The following is a 25000-nucleotide window of genomic DNA, read 5'->3' as shown; positions in this document are numbered from 1 at the left end:
ATATTATATTTAGAAACCTGATAGTATTGATAGTTTATATATATATATATATATATATATATATATATATATACATATATACTTATATGTATATATATATATTCATATATATATATATATATATATATATATATATTTATATATATATTTATTTTATTATCTTCGATAACTAATGGACGTTAAACATGCTGACAATACAGCAGAAAATCTGGAGCATGTAAACAGTACGACAGTATCTGTGGTAACACACTTAACATATAAAATGTATACATTTTCTCTAATGTAGATTATTTTACAAATATCTGTTTTAAAACATTGCATAAAATACTTACACACACACACACACACACACACACACACACACACACACACACAGCACAATATTATCACATTCATCAATGATGAAAGTGAATTATCTTATTTTCAGTAAGTTTTAACACAATGTCTAGTATTCAAAAACATATGATATTCCATATGTACCAAATATCATTGAATGCTGCCCTCCAACAGTGAGAGGACTTACATATAAATGGTTAATGAATAAAACAAATAACTGTGCTAGACATCAAAGGTCATATAGCACTGTGGTAAACTATTGTGGCGAAAAGGGAAGAATAAGGTAACGGTTATGATAGAATGTGTTAGATGTCAAAGGTTATAGAGCGAAGGACAAAGAGAGAGGCAAATGAAGTAAGGCGGGCGACTCAAGAGGAAAGGGTTCAGGGTGTAGGCCGACTGAATGACATTGAGAGTATATGTGTCTGAGGAAGGAAGGGGAACTTTGTAGAGGGAAAACTGGCAGTGAGGCAGCAATCAGCGGGTAATATGGGTAGGGATGATTGTTGGAGAAGTAGGAGGAGAAGAATCCGGGCAGTGAGATAAGGGAACAGGGGAAGGTGCTGTAGTATCAGGAAGAATGTCAGGAGGGATCTGGAGGACACTGTTGCGATATAAGGGAGTCACGTGACCATCCAGATAGGAGTAGTAAGGATAATGGAGAGAGAAGAGGGAATAGTGCATATGGAGAAGGAGAGGATGGAGTGTTTTGGGAGAGAGTGGGAGGAAGTAGGGGGAAGGTAAGGAGGAGGAGGATAAATATCGTCAAATACTTTGAATGTAGAGGGAAAAGGTATTGAGGTCTGAGGAACAAAGGTTTTCCTATGAGGAGGCGAAGAGGGGATAGATGTCCGAGGAGCAGAGGAAGATGCGGGTGCAGGAGAGGATGTGGTGCGTAAAGTGAGAAGAAGGAGGGCTAGGCATCGGGGAAGTGGTAGAGACTGGAGCATCTGGATTTAGACTGGAAAGGAATTTGACTGGGGAAGAGAGGGAGTAGAGGTAGGGTGGTTCGAGGGTCTGCCACTGAGATCAGTTAGGATAGGTAGTGCACGAGCTTGGGACTCAGATGTAACTGTGGCAAGGCGTGAACGATCGGAACGACTGCGAAAGAAAACTTTGCCTACCTGTTTTTTGAGACACTGATGGGCTGTAGGGGGAATCACAAAAGATCGATCCCACTTGGCTGGACAAAAAGAGTACTCAAAAGGTTTGGAGAGGTAGAGACAGCAGAAGGGCGAGGGAGGAAGGAAGGTGGGAAGGTTTGGAGCGAGGTAGTGCTGTGGGGAGAAGTAAAATAAGGATGAAGAGTAGAATAAGTTGGGGTAGAGAATGAAGAAGACTGCAGTAGGAAATGGAGTGGAGGAGGTTGGGAGAGACGAAGGGGTTTATTCTGAAGATTAATAATGGCTCCAGTGGATGATTGGGAATAGACAGAGTTGACAGTAACCATCGAGGAGGGAGTATTAGTATCAGTGGTCAGAGCCATGGTCAAAGGAGATGCAGCATCAGGAAACCAGATCAATCCAAATTAAGGCTGGTTGATGGAGAGGCAGATATCAGAAAAACAGAGAATAGTTAATAGTTAATCTTTAAAAGCAAAATAAAGGTGAAGTGAAGGGCGGTTGAGTAAGTGGTTATTTGCTATACGTCAGCTATCTAGATTAATAATGAAAAAGTTAAAGCTGGGCAAAGGAGTTGATGAGTGAATGGGTTTCGGTCGGGTTAGGTAAAGGGGTTAGATCAAGTGAAGGATATGTTTGCATCTGAGGAAGGAGAACAGGTTGCCATAGCAGAAAGTGTGAAATAAAAGTCTCTTGAAGGCAGGTAATGGGGTGGGTTATAAGAGAGGATATGACAAAGGTCAGGTCTGTGAGAACGGAAACCGCGAATATTCCAGTGTAGGAGAGCTATACTTTAGTTGATCTATGAGTGATAACGGTTACAGTGTGTGTTGGAGAATTTGAAGGGGAAGGAGGAAGGGGGTGAGATAAGGAACGAGAGGGGGAGGTGGTGTTGTATCAGGAGAGGTAACAGGAGGTGGAGGATCTGGGGAAGGGCGTAGTTGTGACATAAGGGATTCCCGTGTGTATCCAGGAGGGAGTGGAAGGGATAGAGGGGATGGAGGGAGGGTTAATGTAGATGGAGCTGGAGCTGGGGAGGATGGGTTGTGTTGGGAGGAAGTAGGAGGAAGAGGTGTAGTATAGGAGGTGGATGGATATCGGCAGTCACTTTGAGTGTGGAGGGAGCGGGAGTCAAATTCCACAAGGTGTTTCGGTGTCAGTTTGGGACTCGAGTAGATGGTTTTGAATATCTTTAAGAGTTTCTGTAAAGGAGTTTGTTGAGGAGTTCTGTGGGACAAAGTTTTTTTTTATGAGGGGGAGAGGAGACTGGTGTTTGAGAAGTAGAGGCAAAAGGTGGTGGAGGTGAGTGTGCGGTAGAAGAAGGGGTGGAACGTTTAGTCTGTCTGCAGTGGGTAGTGTGGGGAGGGCGAGGGGAAGGTGTTGGGGCTGCAGTAGTGATTGGAGTGTCTGGATTCAGAATGGCAAAAGAATTTGACTGGTGAAGGTAGGGGGTAGAAGTGGGGAAGTAAGATGTAGGAGGGATAGGTATAGGGGAGGGTGTAGGAACGTCTTGGGAGGGAGGGGGAGGGGCAAAGTGAGCGACATTACTGGAGTAGGGAGTAAGAGAGAAACCTCGTCGACGTGCTGCCTGTCTGGCTTCACGTAGAGTGAGTCCAAGTCTGAATCTGAGAGTCGCCACCTCAGACTTAAATTTGTAGATGGGGCAGCCACTATAAAATACATTATGGGGGCCCCCACATGTGCATGACTGTGCAGAGCAGTTTGATCGAGTATGACCATGTTTGGCACATAGAGGGCAACTGGCCATAAAACGGAAATGTTTGGCAGGATGTCCTAAACGCCAACAATTTTGGCACTGACGGGGAGGAGGTTGATATGGTCAGACAGGGAGGGATTCTCCACCAATATAAACATTAAAGAGAAGGTTATGTCTACGGAAAGTAATTTTGGCAATGTTAGTGGGGTTCATACGATGACCTCTGGGGGGAATGGAGTAGCAGTGTACTGATATCACATCATATAGTCCGTGAGTCAGACGAAAGTCTTCTCCACAATCTGACCAATTTTTGTTATAGATAGGGCAGTTTGCTGGGGAGATAGAGGCAGTTCTAGTGCAAGTATTGAGGGTTGGAAGAGGTTCTGGAGGAATGGGGTTACCAGAGAGATCAGTTAGAGCTGATAATGCTATAGTTTGGTTTTCAGATGTTACTGTGACGAGACGGGAACGGTCGGGTCGGCTACGAAAAGAGGCTTTGCCTACTTGTTTTTGGAGACAGTGCTGGAAGAGAAGAGTGTTGTCAGAGTATAGAGTTGTGGGAGGGATCACGAAAAAATGTTCAGGCCCATTTGCCTGGGCTAAATAGAGTATTTAAGATATTTATAGAGATGGGGGTTAGTAGAAGGACGGGGGCGTGTGGAAGAGGGCGTATTGTTATGTATCATGGAGAGGTGGACAATAAGGCTGTAAATTAATAATAAGGGAGGATGGGGTAGTTGATGAAGAAGGTTGTGGGGGTAGAGTGATGAAGTTGAGCATGTTGGGAGAGTAGAAATGTCTCCTGGAGATTGAGTGTTGACTTGGGTGGATAATGTACTAGTAGTCATTGAGGAGGGGGTAGTAGCTGCAGTGTTCGGAGCCGTGATCAAAGGAGAGCTTTGGGGTCAGGGAATCGGGAGTTTGAATTGGTGGAGCTATTTGATGAAGGGACAAGCCTCATTGCCCCTAACAAGGGTATAACCTCTTCATTATTGGCCATGGTAAGCCTGGAGTATGTTGGGGAGAGAAACAGTCCACCCCTCAGGGTCCCCTTGAGGGGTAAGGGCTAGACAACTAAAGCAGGGGAATACCGCGGCCATGGCTCCCTCAGGCCGTTCAGGACTGGCACAAAGTCAGCCTTTCATCCTTTCAGCACGGTTCTCACACCTTAGGAAGTGGGTAGTAGAAGGGGCTGGGGAAGGGGCGGAAACGAAAAAGCAGGAAGGGAAAAAAGACCATGCAAAATTAGTTGAGCCGAGGGCTGAGTCCCAAGGCAGAGGAGTTCCCCAACATTGGGTCCGTCTTCGCCTCCTAAGCCCCCCCACCCCCACACACAACAACAACGGGCAAGGGATTGGAGGGGGAGACAGAAAAGTCAAATTTAGATAAGGTAGTTGATGAAGAGGCAAGCTATAATTCCTCTAATAAGGGTAAAAATCTTTATTATTGGCTATGAGTCTGAAATATGTGGGGAAAAGAAATGTTCTACCCCTCAAGGTCTCCATAAAGGGTATGGGCTAGGCAATTAATTATGGGTCCCAGAGGCTGATCAGCACTGACACAAATCAAGCCTTTCATCATTTCAGCACGGCTCTCACATCTTAGGAAGTGGGCAGAAGGGGATGAAGAAGAGAAGGGAAAGGAAAGGGGGAGAACAGAAGACTATGCAAAATATGTTGAGGCAAGAGCTGTGGCCCAAAGCAGGGCTGATCCCCTACACTGTGCCTCCATCTCCATCTTGGGGACGACTTATGAAAACACTGACAAAAAATTCTTCATATCATCGCTTCCAAAATATTTGATGGTTAATGGTTAATGTTTTAAATAAATCAATGTGCTATACATCAAAGGGAATTCTTGATAAAAAGTTTTTGATATTTCATATGCCTGCCCTGTGAAGCAAGTACATAAGAATATTTCATTTTGAGGTTTTTGGACTTGGTTTCTCATGGTCTTAGCATGGAATAAATCATACATCATTTCAAAAACCTTTAGAAATCTGTTGTTGCTAAATGATAATGCAACTTTGTTAACAATAATCATTTAATCATTTCAAGAGAATGTATGCATCACTGTCTTTTGCCCCAAATACACTTTGTAGGTGGACTCAACACATCATCATGTACTTTCAATTCACTTATCATCAAGGAAAGAATACAGAGAAAAATTAATTAATAAACTTTAATTAATCTTAAGTTTCAGCTAACAATCTTACAATCATGACCACTATAATGGACCAATATTTCATATTCACAAAATGGAGGAGAAGAAAACACAAGCAGACATTAAAAAGGATTTTATGTTGTAAAAACAATAATTGATTTGCATATTGCTCCTTAATAATGAACCAACAAGAGAAAACATTCACAATTAATGTCTTCCCATGTAAGTGTGCCACAAGCCTGATTACCAAAAGAAAGAGACAAAAATCCTTTTATAAATTACAAAATAATCCCAATTCTCTTAAAACAGACCCAACAGAAAATACTTTTAATAAGAGAGAGATAAAAAAAAAAAAATTCTTCATTATCACCGGAAAAAGTTCCAACCAAAATGGAGAAAAGATATCAAATGTTCTTCGTAACTTCTAAATAAATCTGTAAACAGTATAAATATGCATCAAGTACATTCTCCAGTTGGTAATAGCCACAGGGATGTAGGAATCTTTCAGCCACACACTTCAGCAACTTCAAGCACACGATTCCCAAAAAAATTGGCAACTTCCTTTACAAAACATGCGCGTATATCTTGGTATCTCAAGTATCTTTAATGTTTATATAAATGAATTGGGGACTATTCAGCATTCATAACTTTATCCTGGATATAAATTCATAATAAATTAACATCATTTACAATTTCATTGTCACAAATACTTTTAAATAATAATCATTATAATGATGATAAAAAAGAAAAAATATATATAACAATACGTCAAACATTTCCAAAAATTATACAACTCAAAAAGCCACTCTGCACTCACTCCTCCCTGCTAGCCATGTCGCACCCCAACCGAAACGTGCGATGGGACTTGCAATGAGCCTCGACTCATCTCACCTCACACTCACATTTGAGCTCCATGTGAAGACCACGACTTTTTAAAAATGAGGCTACAAAACATTACCATAGTAAGAGGTGTTGGGGCATTTGTTGCTTCTCACTGCACTACACTGGTTGGGTGCTTCCCCTTATGTATCTCCCACAAAGCTCATTGCATTACAAGGAAGAAGAATTTAGCTACGAAAAAAAAAGAAAAAAGAAAAAGAGAGAGACTTGGCTTCATAATGACCTGCAATGAACGTGGCATGACTGGTACCACTTCCCAAAAATTATCTCTTAAACAGTATAGTGTAAATGATTAGATAAATATGTACTATAGAATCAACACCATCAAGCAGTTAGCAAGCAGGCCATCTTTAGGAACAGTCACTTTGCCTCAGCCCGGAAAGCCTGGCCGGCCAACGGGGCAGTTCAGGCCAGAGCGGTCACTGCCCAAGGGTGACCTCTCTTCCAAATGCTGAACCAAAACCAGTTCTGCGTTCTTCACCCTCCTCCTGCTTATCAAAAACTGGCCCATTTTCTTCTTGGTTTGCAGCTATAAAGTAAGAAAGCCTGCTGCCCATAGCGCTTGACACCCGGGTACACTATCAAAAACAAGGCACAGGAAGACGAGACAGATGTAGGTGGAACATCGAGCGCGACTCAATTATGCAGTCTGTGGTGTCGAAAAGACTAAGTTGGATATGAGTTCCAAATAGAAAACTAAATCTCTTCAAGAGTACAAATGATGAATTATATATATGTCCACGAGAGAGAGAGAGAAAAAATTAAAATATCAATGTTCCATTCTGTATCGAAGCCTACTCTTTGCTGTGTGTTTTTGATGGCTTACCCAATAGTTCAACAAGAGATGTGTTTTTTAACTTTTTTATTAACAGTGCAAAAAACAAAGTAATGGCATCTTATTGCCCTAGAAAAATCAAAAGCAACACATACCAGAATCAAAAGAATCATCAAAAGGCAAAAAATACAATTTCTATCTTAAACATAGAATGATTTTATAAGCATTCCTATATTAATAAAAATAATAATAATAATAAAAATGATAATAATAATATTCATAATTTATCTCCATACATCAATGCTTTGGGAGGGGGGAGGGGGCAAAAATAACATTACTCAAATGAATTAACAATTAAAATCTTAAACAAGATTTTCAGACATTACAAATGCACTGTTAACAGACATGAGCTCCACGGCACAACATAGATCGGCTCACTTCTCGAACGATGTTTCACTATTTGTGCAGGAAAAAAAAAAACAAAAGAAAAAAAGAAAGAAAAAAAAGGACATTTCCACTATTATTGCTTCTTAAGCTCCTTGCCGACCGAATATGAGACTATCTTGTTCCAGTCGATCTTGGTACGCGTGACGGGCAGCTGGCGTCGTAAGGCCTTGAAGGTAGTGTCGGACATAGTCTGGTAGTTTTCGCTGATGGCAGTCTGGTACTCACTCTCTGCACTCTCCACAAATTGCACCAACTCCCGTGCTGTCTCTTCCTCACCCTGCAATACATTTTGCCAAAATGCTAGAATTATGGGTTACAGTGAAAAAAATAATAATATAAAATAATAATAATATCATTACTAAGAATAAAATTAAGCTGAGATTAAGGAAGGAAGGAAGGAAGGAAGGAGGGTAGAAAGGAAGGGAAGGCAGAGAAATAGGGAGAGGGGAGAGGGGGGAGAGAGGGGAAGAGAAAACAGAGAGGGAGAGGGAGAGGGAGAGGGAGAGGGAGAGGGAGAGGGAGAGGGAATGGGAATGGGAAAGGGAAAGGGAAAGGGAAAGGGAAAGGGAAAGGGAAAGGGAGAAGGAGTGAGAGGAGGAGAGGAAGGAATGAGAGGAGGAGAGGGAGGAGATAGATAAATAGGGACTACTAGAATTGGAGAGCAGGAGTGGAGATGAGGAGATGAGGAGATGAGGAGAGGGAGAGGGAGAGGGAGAGGGAGAGGGAGAGGGAGAGGGAGAGGGAGAGGGAGAGGGAGAGGGAGAGGGAGAGGGAGAGGGAGAGGGAGAGAGAATGGGAATGGGAATGGGAATGGGAAAGGGAAAGGGAAAGGGAAAGGGAAAGGGAAAGGGAGGAGTGAGAGGAGGAGAGGGAGGAGAAAGATAAATAGGGACTACTAGAATTGGAGAGCAGGAGTAGAGGAGATGAGGAGCGTAAGAGAGGAAGAAGGAGTATCAGAGAGAAACCTAAAAAGTTGTCCCTTCAAAATCGTAAAGTAAACATTTTCCTAAACAATTTCTTTTTACAATACAGCTACTTTAATAATAATAAAAATGATAAGCTGTTATTCCCAAACAACATCAAAGAACAATAATAATGATTAAAGTTATAACCCATCCAACGAACAAAAACTACAACATAAAACAAACCTGAAAAGGTGAAAGAAAAAGTGAAAAGCAAAAGCCAAAGACCGAACCAGCCACAGTCGAAACAAGAGGCCAAATGCCGCAGCCTACTTACTGCCACGGTGAGATTGCCCTTAACGTCTTTGGATGTGACTAACTGGACATTGCCGTCCTCATAGTAATGCACTTGCACCTTCAGGACCCCCTTTAGCTCTGCACTGCCCCCGCCTAGGGTAACCGTCCAGGTTGAGCGCCATCGGCCATTCCTGGGGACGGGAGAGGTGGTTAGAGATCAGCGCCACTTTTGGTAAATGTGCGCTAGATTAGTGTTCTTTTATTATTCAGTCGATAGCTATAAACAATAATGAAAACCTATATCCTATTAGAAAATACTAGGATAGCATGCACATAAATGCTATGGCCAATGCAATTTTAGCTTATTAATCTTGCTTGCACCTAGATTGCTATTGGTATGGATAACATTATAAAAATCCGTGTCAATATCAATAATACCAGTAATAAATTAGTAGCATTAGAAAAAATAAAACCTTTCTAATCATTCAAGTAATAGGAATATCAGGTGAGGTACAGCAGGCCCTACTGACCCTCTCCTTGGTGACTAAACACTTATGGAGCCATTTCTGTGTAAACAAAATTTGCAAACCTAAACTACAGTGTATAATGCAATTCCCCTGCACACCAATAAGTTAACATGGTGAACAGGTACTAGAGATTTTATTATCTAAAATTTGCTACCTACACTAAAAATGTATATGTATCAAGGCCATATAAAGTTATCAATGGAATACTTAATTTTCATAATAGTTATGTGTTACTTTTTCACAAATATAGGATTATTTTTTTTCTTGCTTTTATCTTAACCCATTGGATCTGGTTGCATCACAGCAATCACAACGCCAAAAATTGGGGCACTAGGCTTACGTGAGCGACCACTCTGCTGGGTGGCTGCTTGTAGGCTCGGGCACATGCGAACACGTCTGTTCAGTGGCAAGACTCTAAGTCCCATATTTGCAAAGTTATTTAACTCTTTTCACACATAAGCATTTTTAGACTTTTGGCCATTTTCCAATGTCCATATCTGACATTTGATTAGTATTAGCCAGATGGTAATAATTTTTTTTTCTTTGCACAGACTCCAATCATCTTTCAAGGTAGTCTACAACTCAGTGCCAGAAAAATAAAACTATGTAACACTATGTTACTTTTGTCATTTTTAAAAACTATGTAATATTTAATTTTCTGTAAAACAACCTGCATTGCTGCTCATGGCACCAGGAATACAATGCTGAGCGTGGAAATGGTGTCGTCCATAGAGCCGGCACTCTTCCAGTCACCGCTCACAGACATTTCATTCCACGCTCATACATCGATGGGAATTATGCAAAATCGCAAAATAAGTAAAATAAACTTCCCAATAGGTTTGCGACACCCATGCCGAGTCTTTTCCATACCCCAGCCTTTAGCTGTGTGCGCGCGCGTGTGCACATATGAATGCCCCGTAAATTTTTTAAATTAGGCAAAGTGCCCACCACTGGCTACAGCTAGATTTTCCCCTGATGGCATGTTCACATCACCCACCCCTTGACCCAGATTTTTTTATGTCGTGATGGTCAGATCACCCGGATCCAACAGGTTAATAGATATGATTTAGTACAATGATACCCTAAATAGAATGGGTTTTTTTTCTTCTTCTTTAAGGAATGGTTTTCTCTCTTGGAAACCATACAATAACTACTTCAAATATCAGAACCTGAAGAATCCTTCCTCCTATAACAAAAAAAAAAATCTAACATACTGCATTCTACAGTCTCATCACAACAAAGACAGACCTCTTCTTACCAATAATTTTTAGGTTGAAACTGGTGGTCTTCTATACACAAGGTGAGAGTTACTGCTGATCCCTGGGCTTTGGCATACACAGCACACACGCCGTGGGGGTAGTGATCACTGGTGTACTGAATTAACTGTGCTTCTACTGCACTCCTCCAGCTTTCTGTTGTGGGATCGCTCTCACAGGCCTGCATCAAAATTACAGTCAATTTGATATGTATCACATGTGTAAAAATGTGTTATTACAGATGTATACATAGCCTCTCACATACAACTGTAAGCTTTGCATTGTCAAGTACATAGTCCAGACATTTCTAATTTTTTTTTTCTAGATTATTTCAAGCAATGAAATTATTAAAGTTATTAATTAAATCCCAAAATACTAGAACAAGAAAAAATAACTTATGTATAAAAGCAAATGAAAAGATTACTAAATATTGGGAGTAAATTCTGTATCCTTAAGGGTATGGGTTTGGGAACTTCTGATAAAGAAAGATTAAATGTGAATTGAAAAGTTTACTTTCACAACATAAATATCAATAACTTTCAAATGAAACCCGATATTATAGCAGACAAATATCAAAAGCTAGCCAAAAGTTCAGAAACGAATATTGAAGCAACATTGGCTAACTTTGTCTTAACAAATCACTTTGAACCAAGTGCTATAACAAGGACAAACCTTCAAGTCTGTGGCTTCCTTTCGCAAATGGTCAAACTTAAAGGTGAGCTTTGCCCTAGGGTCGAGGAATCGCCCCCCGCCGAGGTCATTGTGTTCCGTCACCAGGGCATAATGGTTCTGTCCTTCAAGGCGTACTGGGGTGAGTTGGTCCTTGTTGTATTCAGCGATTGCACGTGCAACACCCTCCCGCAAGAGAGTGTCATTGTTTACAAGAGTTCTTACATCTGAGGAAAAAAAGGGATGATTATATATTATATATTAGACAGATAACTATAGATAGATAGATAAATATACATACACAAACATACCTATACATAAATAAAATAATAAGCATACATCATATATCAGTAAAAACTATCAAGACCTACTGAAAAGGCATAACATTATTTCCTAAATTTCACTTCATGTCTATCCACAAATGAATGTAAATAATTGAACATCACACCATAAACATAAAATCCGTATCTACAATAATTTGCACGACGCATCCCAATACAAAAAAGACCTATGTATGACATGCAGATCAGCCTAATAATCCCTCTGGCCAGTGATGACGATGACGATGATGATGATGAATCTACTCTGAGCCTGAATCCTGCTGACTAATGCAACGTCCACTTGGTGTCTTTCTCGTCGCTAACCTCGAACAATCACTGGGCGATTTTGCTTTATTGACAAGCAACAGCAATCTGTCAAGCCTGAGCTAGCCTCGACCCCTTTATTGTCTACTTAACCTTCATTTTCACTCCTATGATTATCCTAATTATCCAACAAAATATAGAATAAATATTTGCTGCTCCTGAACTACTTTTTTAGTATCTCTTGTATCTTTTTTTTTTTTATTCTTTTATTTTACTCTTCTGAACAGAGATATTTGATGAAATCCATAAACAAATTCATACAAAAAAAAAAAATTATCGGTGAATAGTGTACAAAGGGATAAAAAAAACGTTGCTAATGAGATGATCCCGATTCAAATTTACAAATCAAATGTAAACTTGTATTCAAGTATATGACATGCAATATTAGGAGGTGACTGGGGTGAATCAAGGTCTCACAATTTTTATTTTCATGGCTGCAAGATAAGTCTGGATACCACAGTTTACATCAAATAAAATTATGAGCCGCTATAACTACTCCTAGCAGAAAAAAGACTAAATCATCTAAAATCAGAAACTATAAAAAAAAATATATATATATTGAAATAAGCACACCACCCAATATCTCTCTCACAATGAACGCTAAGGTTGGGGGAAAAATACAGTTAACAACAACTTTCACATACCATTGAAGACTTCGTTGAATTCTCCTGGCGGGGAGTGCAAGATGAAGTCTGAAGCAATCCGCACCTGAGAATAAAAGCTTCCATCAAAATACGTCCACTATTTATGCCATTGTTCTAGTGCTCCCAATTCTTCCTCAAAAGAGAAAAGAAAGAATAAAAGAGAAAGAAATATAATCAAATTTTTTTCTACCAAAAAATAATAACATTAATTAAATAAATATATACATAACTATTCATAATGATACACATTTTTTTTTTTCTTTTTTTCAAGGAAATTCATTTCTAGGAAATAAAAGGTAAAAAAGTTAATCATTCCATGAAAAAATATATAATTTCTTTTTCCATCTATAACCACAGAAACAACACAGTCTTTGAAGGACAGGAAGTCTACAGATAGCGGAACATAATACCAAAGATAAGACAGGCGGCAGCAGATGACTACACAATACCTTGTAATCAACTGCACTAGTCTAACAATAGGGTTTCATGAAAGAACAACTCTTCTCTGAATGAGATGGAGAGTGATATACAAGTACACACTTTGAGATAAGCAGGAAAGCTAGACATGCAGACAGATATCTAGCAGCGAAAGCATCCAAACCTCGGAAGAATTTAGACAGCAAAAGTCAAAAGAGCAAGAATTCTATTGAGCAATACCTAGATGCCAATCAACCACACAACCACACACACACTGAAGCTCAGCATCACCAACCACAAACCATTTGTAATCTTTACTAATATCTCCATCTAAAAATCTGAAAATCTACCAACTGAGCAATATAAAGCACTGAAATTTACTTTACTGAATCTTGCAAGACAAAGGGTCATAAAATGCAATAAACAAATTCACTTAAAAATAAAAATGAAAAGCTATATATTTGGAGTAACTACAAAGCATTCCTCATAACATCTGTCCTATATAGTGTCAATCTATGATAGCTTCTGTCACCAACAAACAAGCCTATCTGTCTATAGAATTTAAAATATGTCCTAAGAGCAACAGGGATTTATTTAATCAACCAACAACAACCAAAAACTCCTTTCTTCTTGCTTTCTCTCTCTTTTCCTGTTCAAAGATGATAACAACAAATACAAATCATGCATATATCACATTTTCCTCAGAAAGGAAACTGAAGAAACCATTATTCAGATAATGTGTCCGAGACAAGCTTCTTACAGGGAGAGACACTGCACACGAGAATAAAGAGAATGGCAAAACAAGGAAAAAAATTCACGAGTCAATCTGAGGTTGGACAACATCTGAATAATCTTTAGAAGGTCCTCTGATACAACAGCAGCCATGTGACCCCTTTTGAGTACTGGATATTCTAGATTAAGAAACACTACTTCCCCATATCACAGTATCTTTCCACATCAGTTAGTTTTGGACTCTCCACTGTCCAGGAATTAACTCATTCGCCCCGGATTTATGGTCTGTCCCCTATAGTTTTGGGTGAATTTTGTTACCTACAGATGGCTCCACATGTGCTCAGCCGGCAAGGAGTCTATCAGTAGGCCCTAGCTACCGATCCTGATTTCCCCATTCCTTGAATTGGCGGAAAAATGTGTTTTTCTTATAAACACCATTGCTATCGATACTGTTATTTTTATTGATGTTATAGTTATCAAATTGTCATTAAAATATTTTAGAAAACGAAATGATACAAAAGACCCTTTCCTAAAGTGAAAGAAAAGGATAAACAGGTGAAATAGGTAGTTCTGATAACTGGCTATTTGGTAATTAAGAACTTGTAGAGCCATCTATATAAATACAATAAATAAACGTGTATTACAGTGGGCATGGCATGTATTCTTGCCACATGGGGTGAACGGGTTAAAAATGATGCAGCATAAGCAACAAATTATAAGTGTCTGGTGACTCCAAATGCCATACACATATACACAATGCATCCACACTCACTAAGTAGTTCTGATGAAATCTTTAATTTTAAAATGCTAATCAAATACCATCCATTGTGCAATTATTCATGCTCATTCACAACTTTATGCCACTTATCACAAGGAAATCTGACATAACTTTCCATTCATAATTCACCAGAATGTGCTTTACATCTGTGAAACAAGTGCATCTAAGATTTAAGAACTAAATGATAAGAACAATCGGGTAATTATTTATGATCAATATTTCATTCAAGCCAGGTACCAGGAGGGCTTCAGTTTAATCAAATAATCATTAAAACATTTTTAATACTTAAAATTCATAGAAAATTTATATCATATGTTGGTTGCACCAAATCCAAACAAATATTTTTACAAAAAAGTAAATGAAAAAAGGCAATAAATATTTGCAAAACTATTCATATGAAATATAGCCAAAATAGAACACAGTTTGAAAAGGAAACTCTATCAAAGAAGTTTCAATGTATTTTCTTCTTTAAGTCTCTTTAAATGAATATCAACTCTGAATTCTGAATTCAAGTATTATGTTGAAAGTTTACTGTGAAAAATAAATGCTCATAAGAGATCTCATTATAGCACACCTGTTGCCACTAACCATAAAAAGTGTTTTCCTTGAATAACTTTTCTTTTCCTTTATTCACCAGCTAGGCAATATAACTTTTACAATCTTGTAATATTCTTGTAACATCCAGCCAACTTAAAAAGAGTACGATGGCTTAAATAGAGCAACAAACTCCAATATTCAGCATCCAAAGTACATTGACCTCACCCCCCCCCCCTCTAAAATTTCCGTGACATTCTTGGCAAGTTAGAATATTCTAGCAACATGGAATGCAAAACACATCTGCAGATTTAATCATTTCTATATTAACATTCTTGACATATTTCTGCTTTCACTTTTTATCTACACTGCATACATGAAGAGCATATAACAAACAAGAGTGCAACTTCATCGTTAAAAATAATTATTGCTAAAAATGGCAAATCTTCCCTAACCTAACAAATCTGAGTGTGTCTGCTTAAGTTCAATTATTGAACTATAATTACATGAAACATCTTAACATCATTATCATAAAAAAAAAACTAATATATCAAACGAGAATGTCTTTTAAAAAATAATACAAAAAGTTAAATCTCATAAGCATGTTGACTGCATTTACAAAGCAAGAAATTTTCCTAGACATTGTGCAGCCCTGATCTATCATTTTCTGCTAAATAAACATTTGGTGAAAATTAGTTATTTCCTCCTTGATTTGGGTTGGGAAAAAAAAAAATCTTTTATACCAAATATTAGATGTTAAGTTTTGTCTGAGAATACTGAGTTAATCCTCACTCACCAAGGAAGGAATCATCAGGAATAGAGATTAGGTGGATACATGAAACAGAAAAGGACAGATCGTTTGTGATATAAAATCTGAGTGTGTCTGCTTAAGTTCAATTATTAAACTATAATTACATGAAACATCTTAACATCATTATCATAATAATTATAGATTTGAATGTAATTATAGTTCAAACTTAAAACCTGCATCAAAGTGCTGTAATGATAAATTCTAATCTTTTTAGAATTCACAGCCCTTCACCCCTGTCAGGTTAGACAGATTGGCACCATAATATGGACAATACAATCCTGTTTCCAAAGTTGAAGCAAATGTCTCCGTAAATCTTATCACCAAATATAGATGTTCTCCATCTCTCCCACTGACTTTTAAAAAAGACAGAGGTGTCTCACTAGAGACAAGGTTTCTTCAAACTACTCTACATGGGATTTCCCTGAACTTAGCTTTGTTCAGTTCAGTTCAAATAATCCTGCTTATGGCCAAACTTACGTTGCCTCATCATCATTGAAAGCAACTGAATTCACACCAAGATAATAACACACACCATCACTGTTTCAATTATGGGACAAAATTTAATCTTCAGAAACACATAGTAAAAGGAAAATTGAAACTGAACCCTCTCAACAAAGGGTCATTCATGAGAGCTTGGTGTCTCAGCTTAGAATTTATCATTATATCACTTTGATGCAGGTTTCAAGTTTGAACTATAATTACGTTCAAATCTATAATTATACCAACGAAAGATATGTCATCTTAGAAACCATCTAAAATTTCTATAAGAAACATTAACACTGAAGACAGGCTGCAAGATCATGTTTCATTTTCATTACATACTCCACATCTCACTTTAACCAAATTCACTACTCATGTCCAGTGTCTCCATCTCAAGACAATCAGCGACCTTTAACTATTAATGGCCACGAAAACACTGCCTGGTTTTGCCATATAGTGCACCTATGACTGGCAAAAATGGCAATAATGTTAGCATTAAATCAGTAGAGCCATGGTGCCACTTTATGCATATAATACTGTATTAATTTCAATATAAAAATGACAACTGAGAGGATTACATATGGATACAAAACACAATACTGATGTGACAATATGACACGTTAAGGGGGCTATTACACTTAAACATTTCTCACAAGTTTCTTAAACTGTTTGTAATCAATTTAAACTTCTATATAATTCTAGACAGACCAAATGTAATTTACAAGTATCAACTTATTTCTACTGTTATACTGAGAATTATTTATAGATTTGAGAAAAAAATTGCATCATACAAGGACAGCAAGAAGATTTTTAAAAATACATATAATGTGAGGAAATATAAATGTGACTAATAAAAAAAGAAATATTTAAATACTAGAAAAAAACAACCATACTTTAATTTTACATCTATAGTCCATAAAATGTTACTATCTAGTGGCTCATTAACATTATGACTGTCAACAAAGAAGTGGCTCATTAAAATTATGTCTGTCAATAAAGAAATAAGATGATAATGCATGTCCTCCTCATACTCATGCTTCTATTTATTTTCCTGTAGCTGTTTAACCCACCTACAACAGGATTCTTGCACCACAACGAGACATACATCAAGCTTCACATGCAGTCAAGCACACTCAAGCGAAAAATTATCTATGCTTTTGATGGCGACAAACAACTTTTTGTTTGGAAATTCTTTACAATATGGACGCACTCACCAGAGACTAAGTCTCCACTTCCACATCACAAACTTTCCAACCGTCTAAGTTGAATGACTGGGCGACTGCCTGGCAAACATTTTCGGTATGCGCGGCAAGAATGAGCGAAAATTCCGGAACACCAAGTGGACTACGGCTGTGAGCAGCACTTTCCATGAGTTACTGTTCATGTCTGCAGATTATTTCTTATACCAATGACAAACTTTATGTCCTCTATAAGATTCAAATCTTCAATTTGCCCTAGCTAAGTACAAGAGTTTCACCATAAAATGATTAAACATCATCCGGCAAGAATGGGTTAATCTAAAATCCTTAATTTACTAGTAATGTCTATAGCTCTGAATGTGGCTTAGAATTCTTGTTATTCTTTCACAATGAAGCTGGAGATCCATCATAAACATGCGCTACAGAAGCAGCATGCTATTAGCCAAGGATATGGAGGGAGAGAAGCCACTGATCAGTGAATTAATTAAGTGTCATTATGATTAGTTTCGTATCCTTTCCGTTATATTCTTTGTTTTAATACTCTACATGCCGGAGATAAAATGACCAAATCTACACAATAACAAAACATAAATGTAATGGGTAATTGTGCAGAATAGGCTCACACCAGGCAACATCATGACCTACATGTATTTTGACAAAACAAGTACAGTAGTTATCGTTCACCACTAAATCACCACAGAGGTATACAAGCTTTATTTTGCCTGACTATTAATAGTTTTTTCTTGCTATAGAAATCCAAGTCACTGCAGTAACCTTTTTAAATATCCAAGATAATAATTGAAGCTAGGACTACATCCACTTGAGGTTAAGTTCCACGAACACATTTAAAAGGCACTCCAGCAAAGGCCAACAAACCTCCACCCACATACAGTATATTTTACAAGAAAGAGCTTGGGCTGGTTCCTCACTTGATGGCCAATTATCATGGTTGGCTACAAAATTAATCTTGTCAGCATTTACGTGATTGAGCTTTGCCGTCCTTTTGCCAGAATGCAAAGGGAGGCCACAACAAGAGCTTGAGATACTGTGGGTGTATCTCTAATAACCAACTGTGGGTTTGTCTTCACTTTCTGTATATTGTTTTCTGTAGGTAATATTTTGTGTGATCATTAAAGGCATTATCTCAGTTTCTCTCTCCTTGTGGTCTTCTGATTTAATTTTCATCCTCCACTTCAGTGACTGAGCTAAAACTGAAGCGAGTATAGTTTGTTTCTTCGTAGAGCAAAATTATTAGCCTTTTATTTTGGCATCTTTCTATGGTAGTCCTCCAAAAAGTTACTAATAATGTAAAATTTTCTTATCGGAGATACGAGATACTCTAATTCAAAATAGTACCATAATGCTACTAAAACATGGAACCATTTGCAAAGTAATCGCACCCTTCTGCCGCTGTAACTAACATAGCCCCTGAACGATTACTCAGAATATTAGCGAGTGTACTTTTTTTCCCCTTGTGAAAGTGCCCTTGGATTCTCTCTATCTTTAGCAATCTTAACATTAATACACGCCCTCTATCAACCCATATTCCTGACCAAAACCTCCTATTTTACTCCTAAACTCTCCTAAATTACTCCATCAAAATCTCTCAGCCATTCCAGTCACACCTCCAATCACCTCTAAACCTCGCAAATCACTCTCCAAAAACCCGACATTCGCAGCTTAAACACCTTAGACCCTCCCGAAATCCCTAAAACCCTCCCAAAATGACTAAAATTCATGCCAACCTCTCCCTGCCATGACCCTTGACTCATGACAGTAGAATGTAAACAAACCCTCACTCAGCCTCTCACTAACACCTATTACAGCCTCCAAATCGCTATAATTTCCACCTTTGGAGCGAGATGCCGTGAATCGCCAAGGCCTGGAGGAGAAATGGGGCCGCGTGTGGCAGGGACACATTAAAAGGGAAACGTCAAATGACATTAATGTTATTTTTGACAAGCCGGTCTCGAGAGGCGAAGGGCGAGCGACTCCGCCCACAGTTGGCCATTCCGGAGCCCGAGCTTTCCCCAAATTCCCACAAAACCCCAATTTCCCCACAGGCCGAGACTTCCCCTTCCCTCCCGCCCTTCGCAAAACGGAAAAAGAAGGCCTCAGAGGCGAGAAAAGAGCCGAACCTTCTCCTCATCGGGGAGCTGATCGCCGAAGTCGGTCGCCATCTTGGATTTCCTCTCGCACACTACTTCCTCTCGCGTTGCAATGTTGCTCTTTTCGCGTCGATTGCAACGTCCACGCCTCTCGAAACCTGTCTCAACAAAAAGCACGGTGTGAATTACCCTGAAATATACCATTAATACCTTCACACCTATTTTATATACATGAATTTCAGGACCTTCACGTTTTCTATGGTTTTATCAGCGATGACTGATGACTAGATGACTCATGGGCGAGCAGATGGCGGCAAGTCTGATAAAACGTGAACGCCCCATTTAGGTGTCGTTCTCTGGGACCTGATTGGGAGCGACGTGTGGTTGGAACTCCTGTGGTTGTGTGTATTAAGGGTATTCTAACCCTGGGCGTGTATTTTATCTGTTAAGTGCAGGAGTGGGCACGTGATTTCTCTCGCCTCCTCCTCCCTCTCCTCCTCCTCTTCTTTCTTTTCCTTATTAGGACATCGGGAGGGATTACCTTTTTTACACTTGATATAGGAAAAAAAAGGGCAACATCTACTATGCACGAGAGAGAGAGAGAGATTCGTTGGCAATTTGATAAGAGTGTTTGACCCCAATACCAAAGGCCTGTCGAGACTTAAGTGGGAATGGCCAACACCCATACTTGTCTGTCTGTCTCTCTTCCTCAGTCTCTCTCTTGCTCTTTCTTTTTCTCCTTCTCTTTTTCTGACTATTTCTCTTTCTATTTCTCTTTCTATTTGGCTCTCTCTCTCTCTCTCTCTCTCTCTCTCTCTCTCTCTCTCTCTCTCTCTCTCTCTCTCTCTCTCTCTCTCTCTCTCTCTCTCTCTCTCTCTCTCTCTCCCTCTCCCTCTCCCTCTCCCTCTCCCTCTCCCTCTCCCTCTCCCTCTCCCTCTCGCTCTCCCTCTCTCTATCCCTCTCCCTCTCCCTCTCCCTCTCCCTCTCTCTCTCTCTCTCTCTCTCTCTCTCTCTCTCTCTCTCTCTCTCTCTCTCTCTCTCTCTCTCTCTCTCTCTCTCCCTCTCCCTCCCCCCCTCTCTCTCTCTCTCTCTCTCTCTCTCTCTCTCTCTCTCTCTCTCTCTCTCTCTCTCTCTCTCTCTCTCTCTCTCTCTCTCTCTCTCTCTCTCCCTCTCTCCCTCTCTCCCTCTCTCTCTCTCCCCCTCTCCCTCTCCCTCTCCCTCTTGATAGTCTCTGCCGTTTATATAAAGGCTCCGACTTTATTTTTAACACGAGTATATGAGTTTATTGTTCGAAGGACTGGGATATATCAGTGAGTGATTTATGCGTGTATTAAAGCAAGAAAGAAAATGTTTGCCTTATCGCTCTATCACAATTCGTCTGTTGTTCTATCCGATGGATTTTGCACTGCAGATTGTAAAAAAAAAAAAACCAAAAAAAAACTCTCCAGTATGTGTAACGTAAAATGTATTTTGTGATACAGTTGATGCAGAGAAAAATAGGTGCGTGTTGTATCGTGTGGCAGTACGGGACTGTCGACGACTTTGTTGTGAAATGATTTGTGCGAAAGAGAGAGACAGAGAGAGAGAGAGAGAGAGAGAGAGAGAGAGAGAGAGAGAGAGAGAGAGAGAGAGAGAGAGAGACAGAGACAGAGACAGAGACAGAGACAGAGACAGAGACAGACAGAGAGAGAGAGAGAGAGAGAGAGAGATTAAGAAAGAGAGAGATAGAGAGAGGGGAGAGAGAGAGAGAGAGAGAGAGAGAGAGAGAGAGAGAGAGAGAGAGAGGGAGAGGGAGAGATTAAGAAAGAGAGAGATAGAGAGAGGGGAGAGAGAGAGGGAGAGAGAGAGAGAGAGAGAGAGAGAGAGAGAGAGAGAGAGAGAGACAGACAGACAGACAGAGACAGAGACAGACCGTCAGAGACAGACAAACAGACAGAAAGAGACATAATGAGGCGAAAGAGAGAGAGAGAGAGGCAGACAGAGAGGCAGAGAGATCCTCCTTCACCAGTGATAACGTTCCTGCAACCTGCCCTTCCCGCGTAAGTCTGGCATAAGCGACAAAACTCTTGAACTTTATTTTACTTATTGGTCATGAGCTCCAAAGATAGAGAAAACAAAAACAGTAGCTTTCTCGCGTCTTTGTATTCGTTCTGTAGTTTTTTGGAAGATAGAGAGAAGAAGAAGAAGACGATGAAGAAAAAAACAAGAACAGAAAACATGAAAGTCCGTGAAGTAAGAATAGACGAATAAATAAACGATGAAATGGGATACAGCGAAGGGTGAACGATAGTGAGTGAAATATTGCTAGATGATGTAAGTTATTGTTCGTTTCTGTTTGATCGAAGAATTAATATAGATAACAAGAAGAAAAAAATCATAACGACTTATTTTGTCTACGAGTTAATAAAAATGTTAGTTCATAAAAATACGTTACACACAATTTTTCACATATTTTAGCTTCTGTTACGTCTTTTTTTTTCTCTCTCTTTTCTTTTCTCATCTGAATACATTTTATTCATTTATTTTCCCCTTCACTACGGAGAGCAAAGAATGATTTCCCATAAACTTAATTAAAATTAGAAATTCCCTTTCTGTTGAATTTACTCACCTATGTATTTTTCAAAGCAGAGAACACCAAATTTAGCACAAACTTCAAACGTAAAAAGTAAAGCAAATTCGGACTCAAGGACTACTCTGAAGCCGTTGTGCCTGCTGGCCCCCCCCCCCCCCTCACTCACTCTCCCCCTACCCCGAGGGACCCTTATACTATCGAGGTATTAATTTAATTGTTGGGGGAAGCGAGGTCCCTTGACCATTCTTGGCTCTGTTTTTGTTTATTCTGCGATAAAAACGAATACATATAATAAAACGTTAAAATAAATAGTGGTTGTACCATTCCTCTCCCTTATACTTGGGTCCTGATCATACTACAGATAAGATTTAAGAACTTAAAAATTCTCACGTTAGTTGTGACCGTTAGCACGATTACATTCAACCAGATAAAATCAACTGAAGATAAATGTATCAATGTTTTTTTTCTGGTAGTTGACAATAATGTGTGTGTGTGTGTGTGTGTGTGTGTGCGTGTGCGTGTGCGTGTGCGTGTGCGTGTGCGTGTGTGTGTGTGTGTGTGTGTGTGTGTGTGCGTGTGCGTGAGCATGTGCGTGTGCGTGTGCGTGTGCGTGTGCGTGTGTGTGTGTGTGTGTGTGTGTGTGTGTGTGTGTGTGTGTGCGTGTGCGTGTGCGTGTGTGTGTGCGTGTGCGTGTGCGTGTGCGTGTGTGTACAATCGACATTACTTTATTAGTTCAATTACCGTCAATATTTAAGATCGGCATCGACTAATGGAATAAAACACTATTGCAGGAACTTGAACTACATGTTACTGAAAAAAGTAATTTCTGTAGCATGGAAAAGATTTGCAATATAGACCAAAACAAAACCAAGAAAGTGATGTCACTCTGTATTCATATTCGAAAAGACCCATGGACTGTATAGACTTCACTGGGTGCATTAAAAGAGCAAGAATTAATTAACTTTGAGCGTCTGTGTTAACTTAAGATATTACTTACGAGCGAAAAATGCATACTGACCATATATTTTATCCTTTCCATCCTTCCCTCCATTGTCTGCAACATAAAAGAAACTTTTTTGTTATCAAAGCAGAGAAGAGAGCAGTTTGTGAGCATTCTTTAAAAAGATAAATGGATAAATAATGATCCCAAATGGATACTATTTTTGAATTTGTGTCTATTATCCGCGTGTTTTCCAACACGTAAGACCGCATTTGTTTTACATCTTTGCGTGAGAAGAGAAGGCACTATCATTAGAGAAATATTAGTGTTGAATAAACAAAAGCCCTCCTTTATTCTAAAAGAAAAAGAATAACAATAATGTAACATAGTACGGTAGACTGGGGAGGAAGAGAACGGGAGTAAATATTCTTTTCCCCGAAATGGGACTTAAATCCTAAACGCCACATCATTCCCTCCTATGCATTTTGTCATAATATTTATTTCTAATAAGAATATCGTTGGCCAGTTTTGCCTCTATGTAGAATCGTCGAAATAGATTTAGGGCCGCTGTTACCCACTATGCAAATTAGGTATAGCACTAAAATCTTCAGGTGTCGCACAATTCTGAATAAAACACATTATTCTTAGGGTAGTTAGATCAAAATTCAATGTAGCATGTTTTATTTTAGTAACACAATCAATCTGATTTTTCTTGTATTATGAGATTTTTCTTGTATTGCAGAATTGGCCAAGGGTACTGATCACCTTGGCGCCGGCCTTCCATAAATTTACCCTTGCTGTACGAACTGTAATTTTGTACTCGTTATCCACAAGCGGATCTTCAATCAAAATATTAAAGATAACGTGATTTTTCGTCTTAGTTTCATCACTGTAATATTGGTAACTTGGGGGCTGAAGTCTTGTTCGAATAAACATTTTCCTTGTATGGTGCCTTAGATAATATATACTTTTCGAGGCGACGTTGCGAAGTGTGGTGTAAGCCTCGGATCACCAGCTTTGGTGTCACACTTTACAGACTCTCCTGTTTCGTGTACAGTGGCTGCTACACGTCTGCCTAGCGTGCAGACAGAATCCACAACTTCTAGTGAATAAGTTATGTTAGGTTAGGTTAACAACTATGAAATAAGACTAGAACATCTATCTACAGTACTGTCTCCTGGACAGAATTCACCGGAGACAACAGTGAAATAGATCGCATAATTATCTAGAGCATCGGTTTTTAGACATAAAGTACAATTTTTAATGCTCAGATTCATGTTACCCGCAGATCGAAACGCGTTGAGGAATAAATAGCTTTGCATCCTAAATATAATCCACAAGTTTGAATATTTTCGTGATTACTCTTTAGACTGCCCGTCAATCGAAACAAGTGATATAGGGTTAAATATTTGGCTCAAGCCTTGTCAATTCCCTCAAAACGAAACAACGGCACAATGGAAACAAAATTAAAACAGTTTTCCTTCCGTTTCTGTTGTGGCGGTGTTTAATTTTATCCGTGTGTGCGCGTTACAGTGTTTGTATTTTTGTTCATCTATGTATCTGTTCGTGTAGCAACCGTTCAGTGAAGGTTTGGCGCATCCACGTTCATTTCCGGGTGCTCGTATTACCATGCTCGGAACTGATACTTTATATTAGGTTTTGAATGCGTTTGCTTGTGTTGAATATCGGATTCAAAGACCATATTAAAAGAGAAGGATTCAGTTTGGCTAGCAAGGATATAGTTTATGTTATCTTAAAACGCATATATCTGTGATATCAACGATAATATGTTGAAAGAAGTCGGGTTTCGCTGAAACAGCTTTGATAAAGTTAATACCAATGCAAAGATTTTTAGAGCCAAATCTACGTCAATACATACGCTGTGTACTTGTGTAATTTTCTCTTCCTTATTTTCATGTTCAGTGAATATTCTGTTGACTTTTCAGATCCAAGAAAAAGTAGGTATAAAGCACTGAGAAATATCTTATATCTACATTTATTGGGAATGAAAGATTCACTATAAAATATGTA

At 39.0% G+C, this 25000-nt stretch overlaps 1 protein-coding gene across 4 annotated transcripts; it reads right to left on the bottom strand.

Moving 5' to 3' along the window:
• Positions 1 to 5455: 5455 nt before the first annotated feature.
• LOC125045451 (F-actin-capping protein subunit alpha-like) lies at positions 5456 to 19957 on the bottom strand. 4 transcript variants are annotated; one of them, XM_047642714.1, is made up of 7 exons: positions 19821 to 19957; positions 19488 to 19615; positions 12399 to 12462; positions 11114 to 11337; positions 10444 to 10622; positions 8699 to 8849; positions 5456 to 7736 (listed from the first exon to the last, which is right to left on the bottom strand). In XM_047642714.1, exons 2-7 carry the CDS (start codon positions 19527 to 19529, stop codon positions 7533 to 7535), a joined length of 864 nt encoding a protein of 287 aa, XP_047498670.1. In that variant the 5' UTR covers positions 19530 to 19615; positions 19821 to 19957; the 3' UTR covers positions 5456 to 7532. The 4 variants fall into 4 exon arrangements, with proteins under 4 accessions (XP_047498670.1, XP_047498669.1, XP_047498671.1 ...); XM_047642713.1 differs by having other exon boundaries at positions 19703 to 19830; XM_047642715.1 differs by lacking the exon at positions 19821 to 19957 and adding an exon at positions 19709 to 19724.
• Between the last annotated feature and the right edge of the window lie 5043 nt (positions 19958 to 25000).

This window comes from Penaeus chinensis, chromosome 37, assembly GCF_019202785.1.
Source record: "Penaeus chinensis breed Huanghai No. 1 chromosome 37, ASM1920278v2, whole genome shotgun sequence".
Lineage (NCBI taxonomy): Eukaryota > Metazoa > Arthropoda > Malacostraca > Decapoda > Penaeidae > Penaeus > Penaeus chinensis.
This window is presented reverse-complemented; position numbering and strand designations above follow the sequence as displayed.

Excerpts from the sequence above, each read along its gene's own strand:
- LOC125045451 (XM_047642712.1), bottom strand. The coding sequence starts at position 19,661 with ATGGTATATTTCAGGGTAATTCACACCGTGCTTTTTGTTGAGACAGGT. Across the intron at positions 10,623-11,113 it reads AGGAAGCCACAGACTTGAAG|GCCTGTGAGAGCGATCCCAC; the intron begins GTTTGTCCTTGT and ends ATTTTGATGCAG. Across the intron at positions 8,850-10,443 it reads TTTCAACCTAAAAATTATTG|GAATGGCCGATGGCGCTCAA; the intron begins GTAAGAAGAGGT and ends TCCCGTCCCCAG.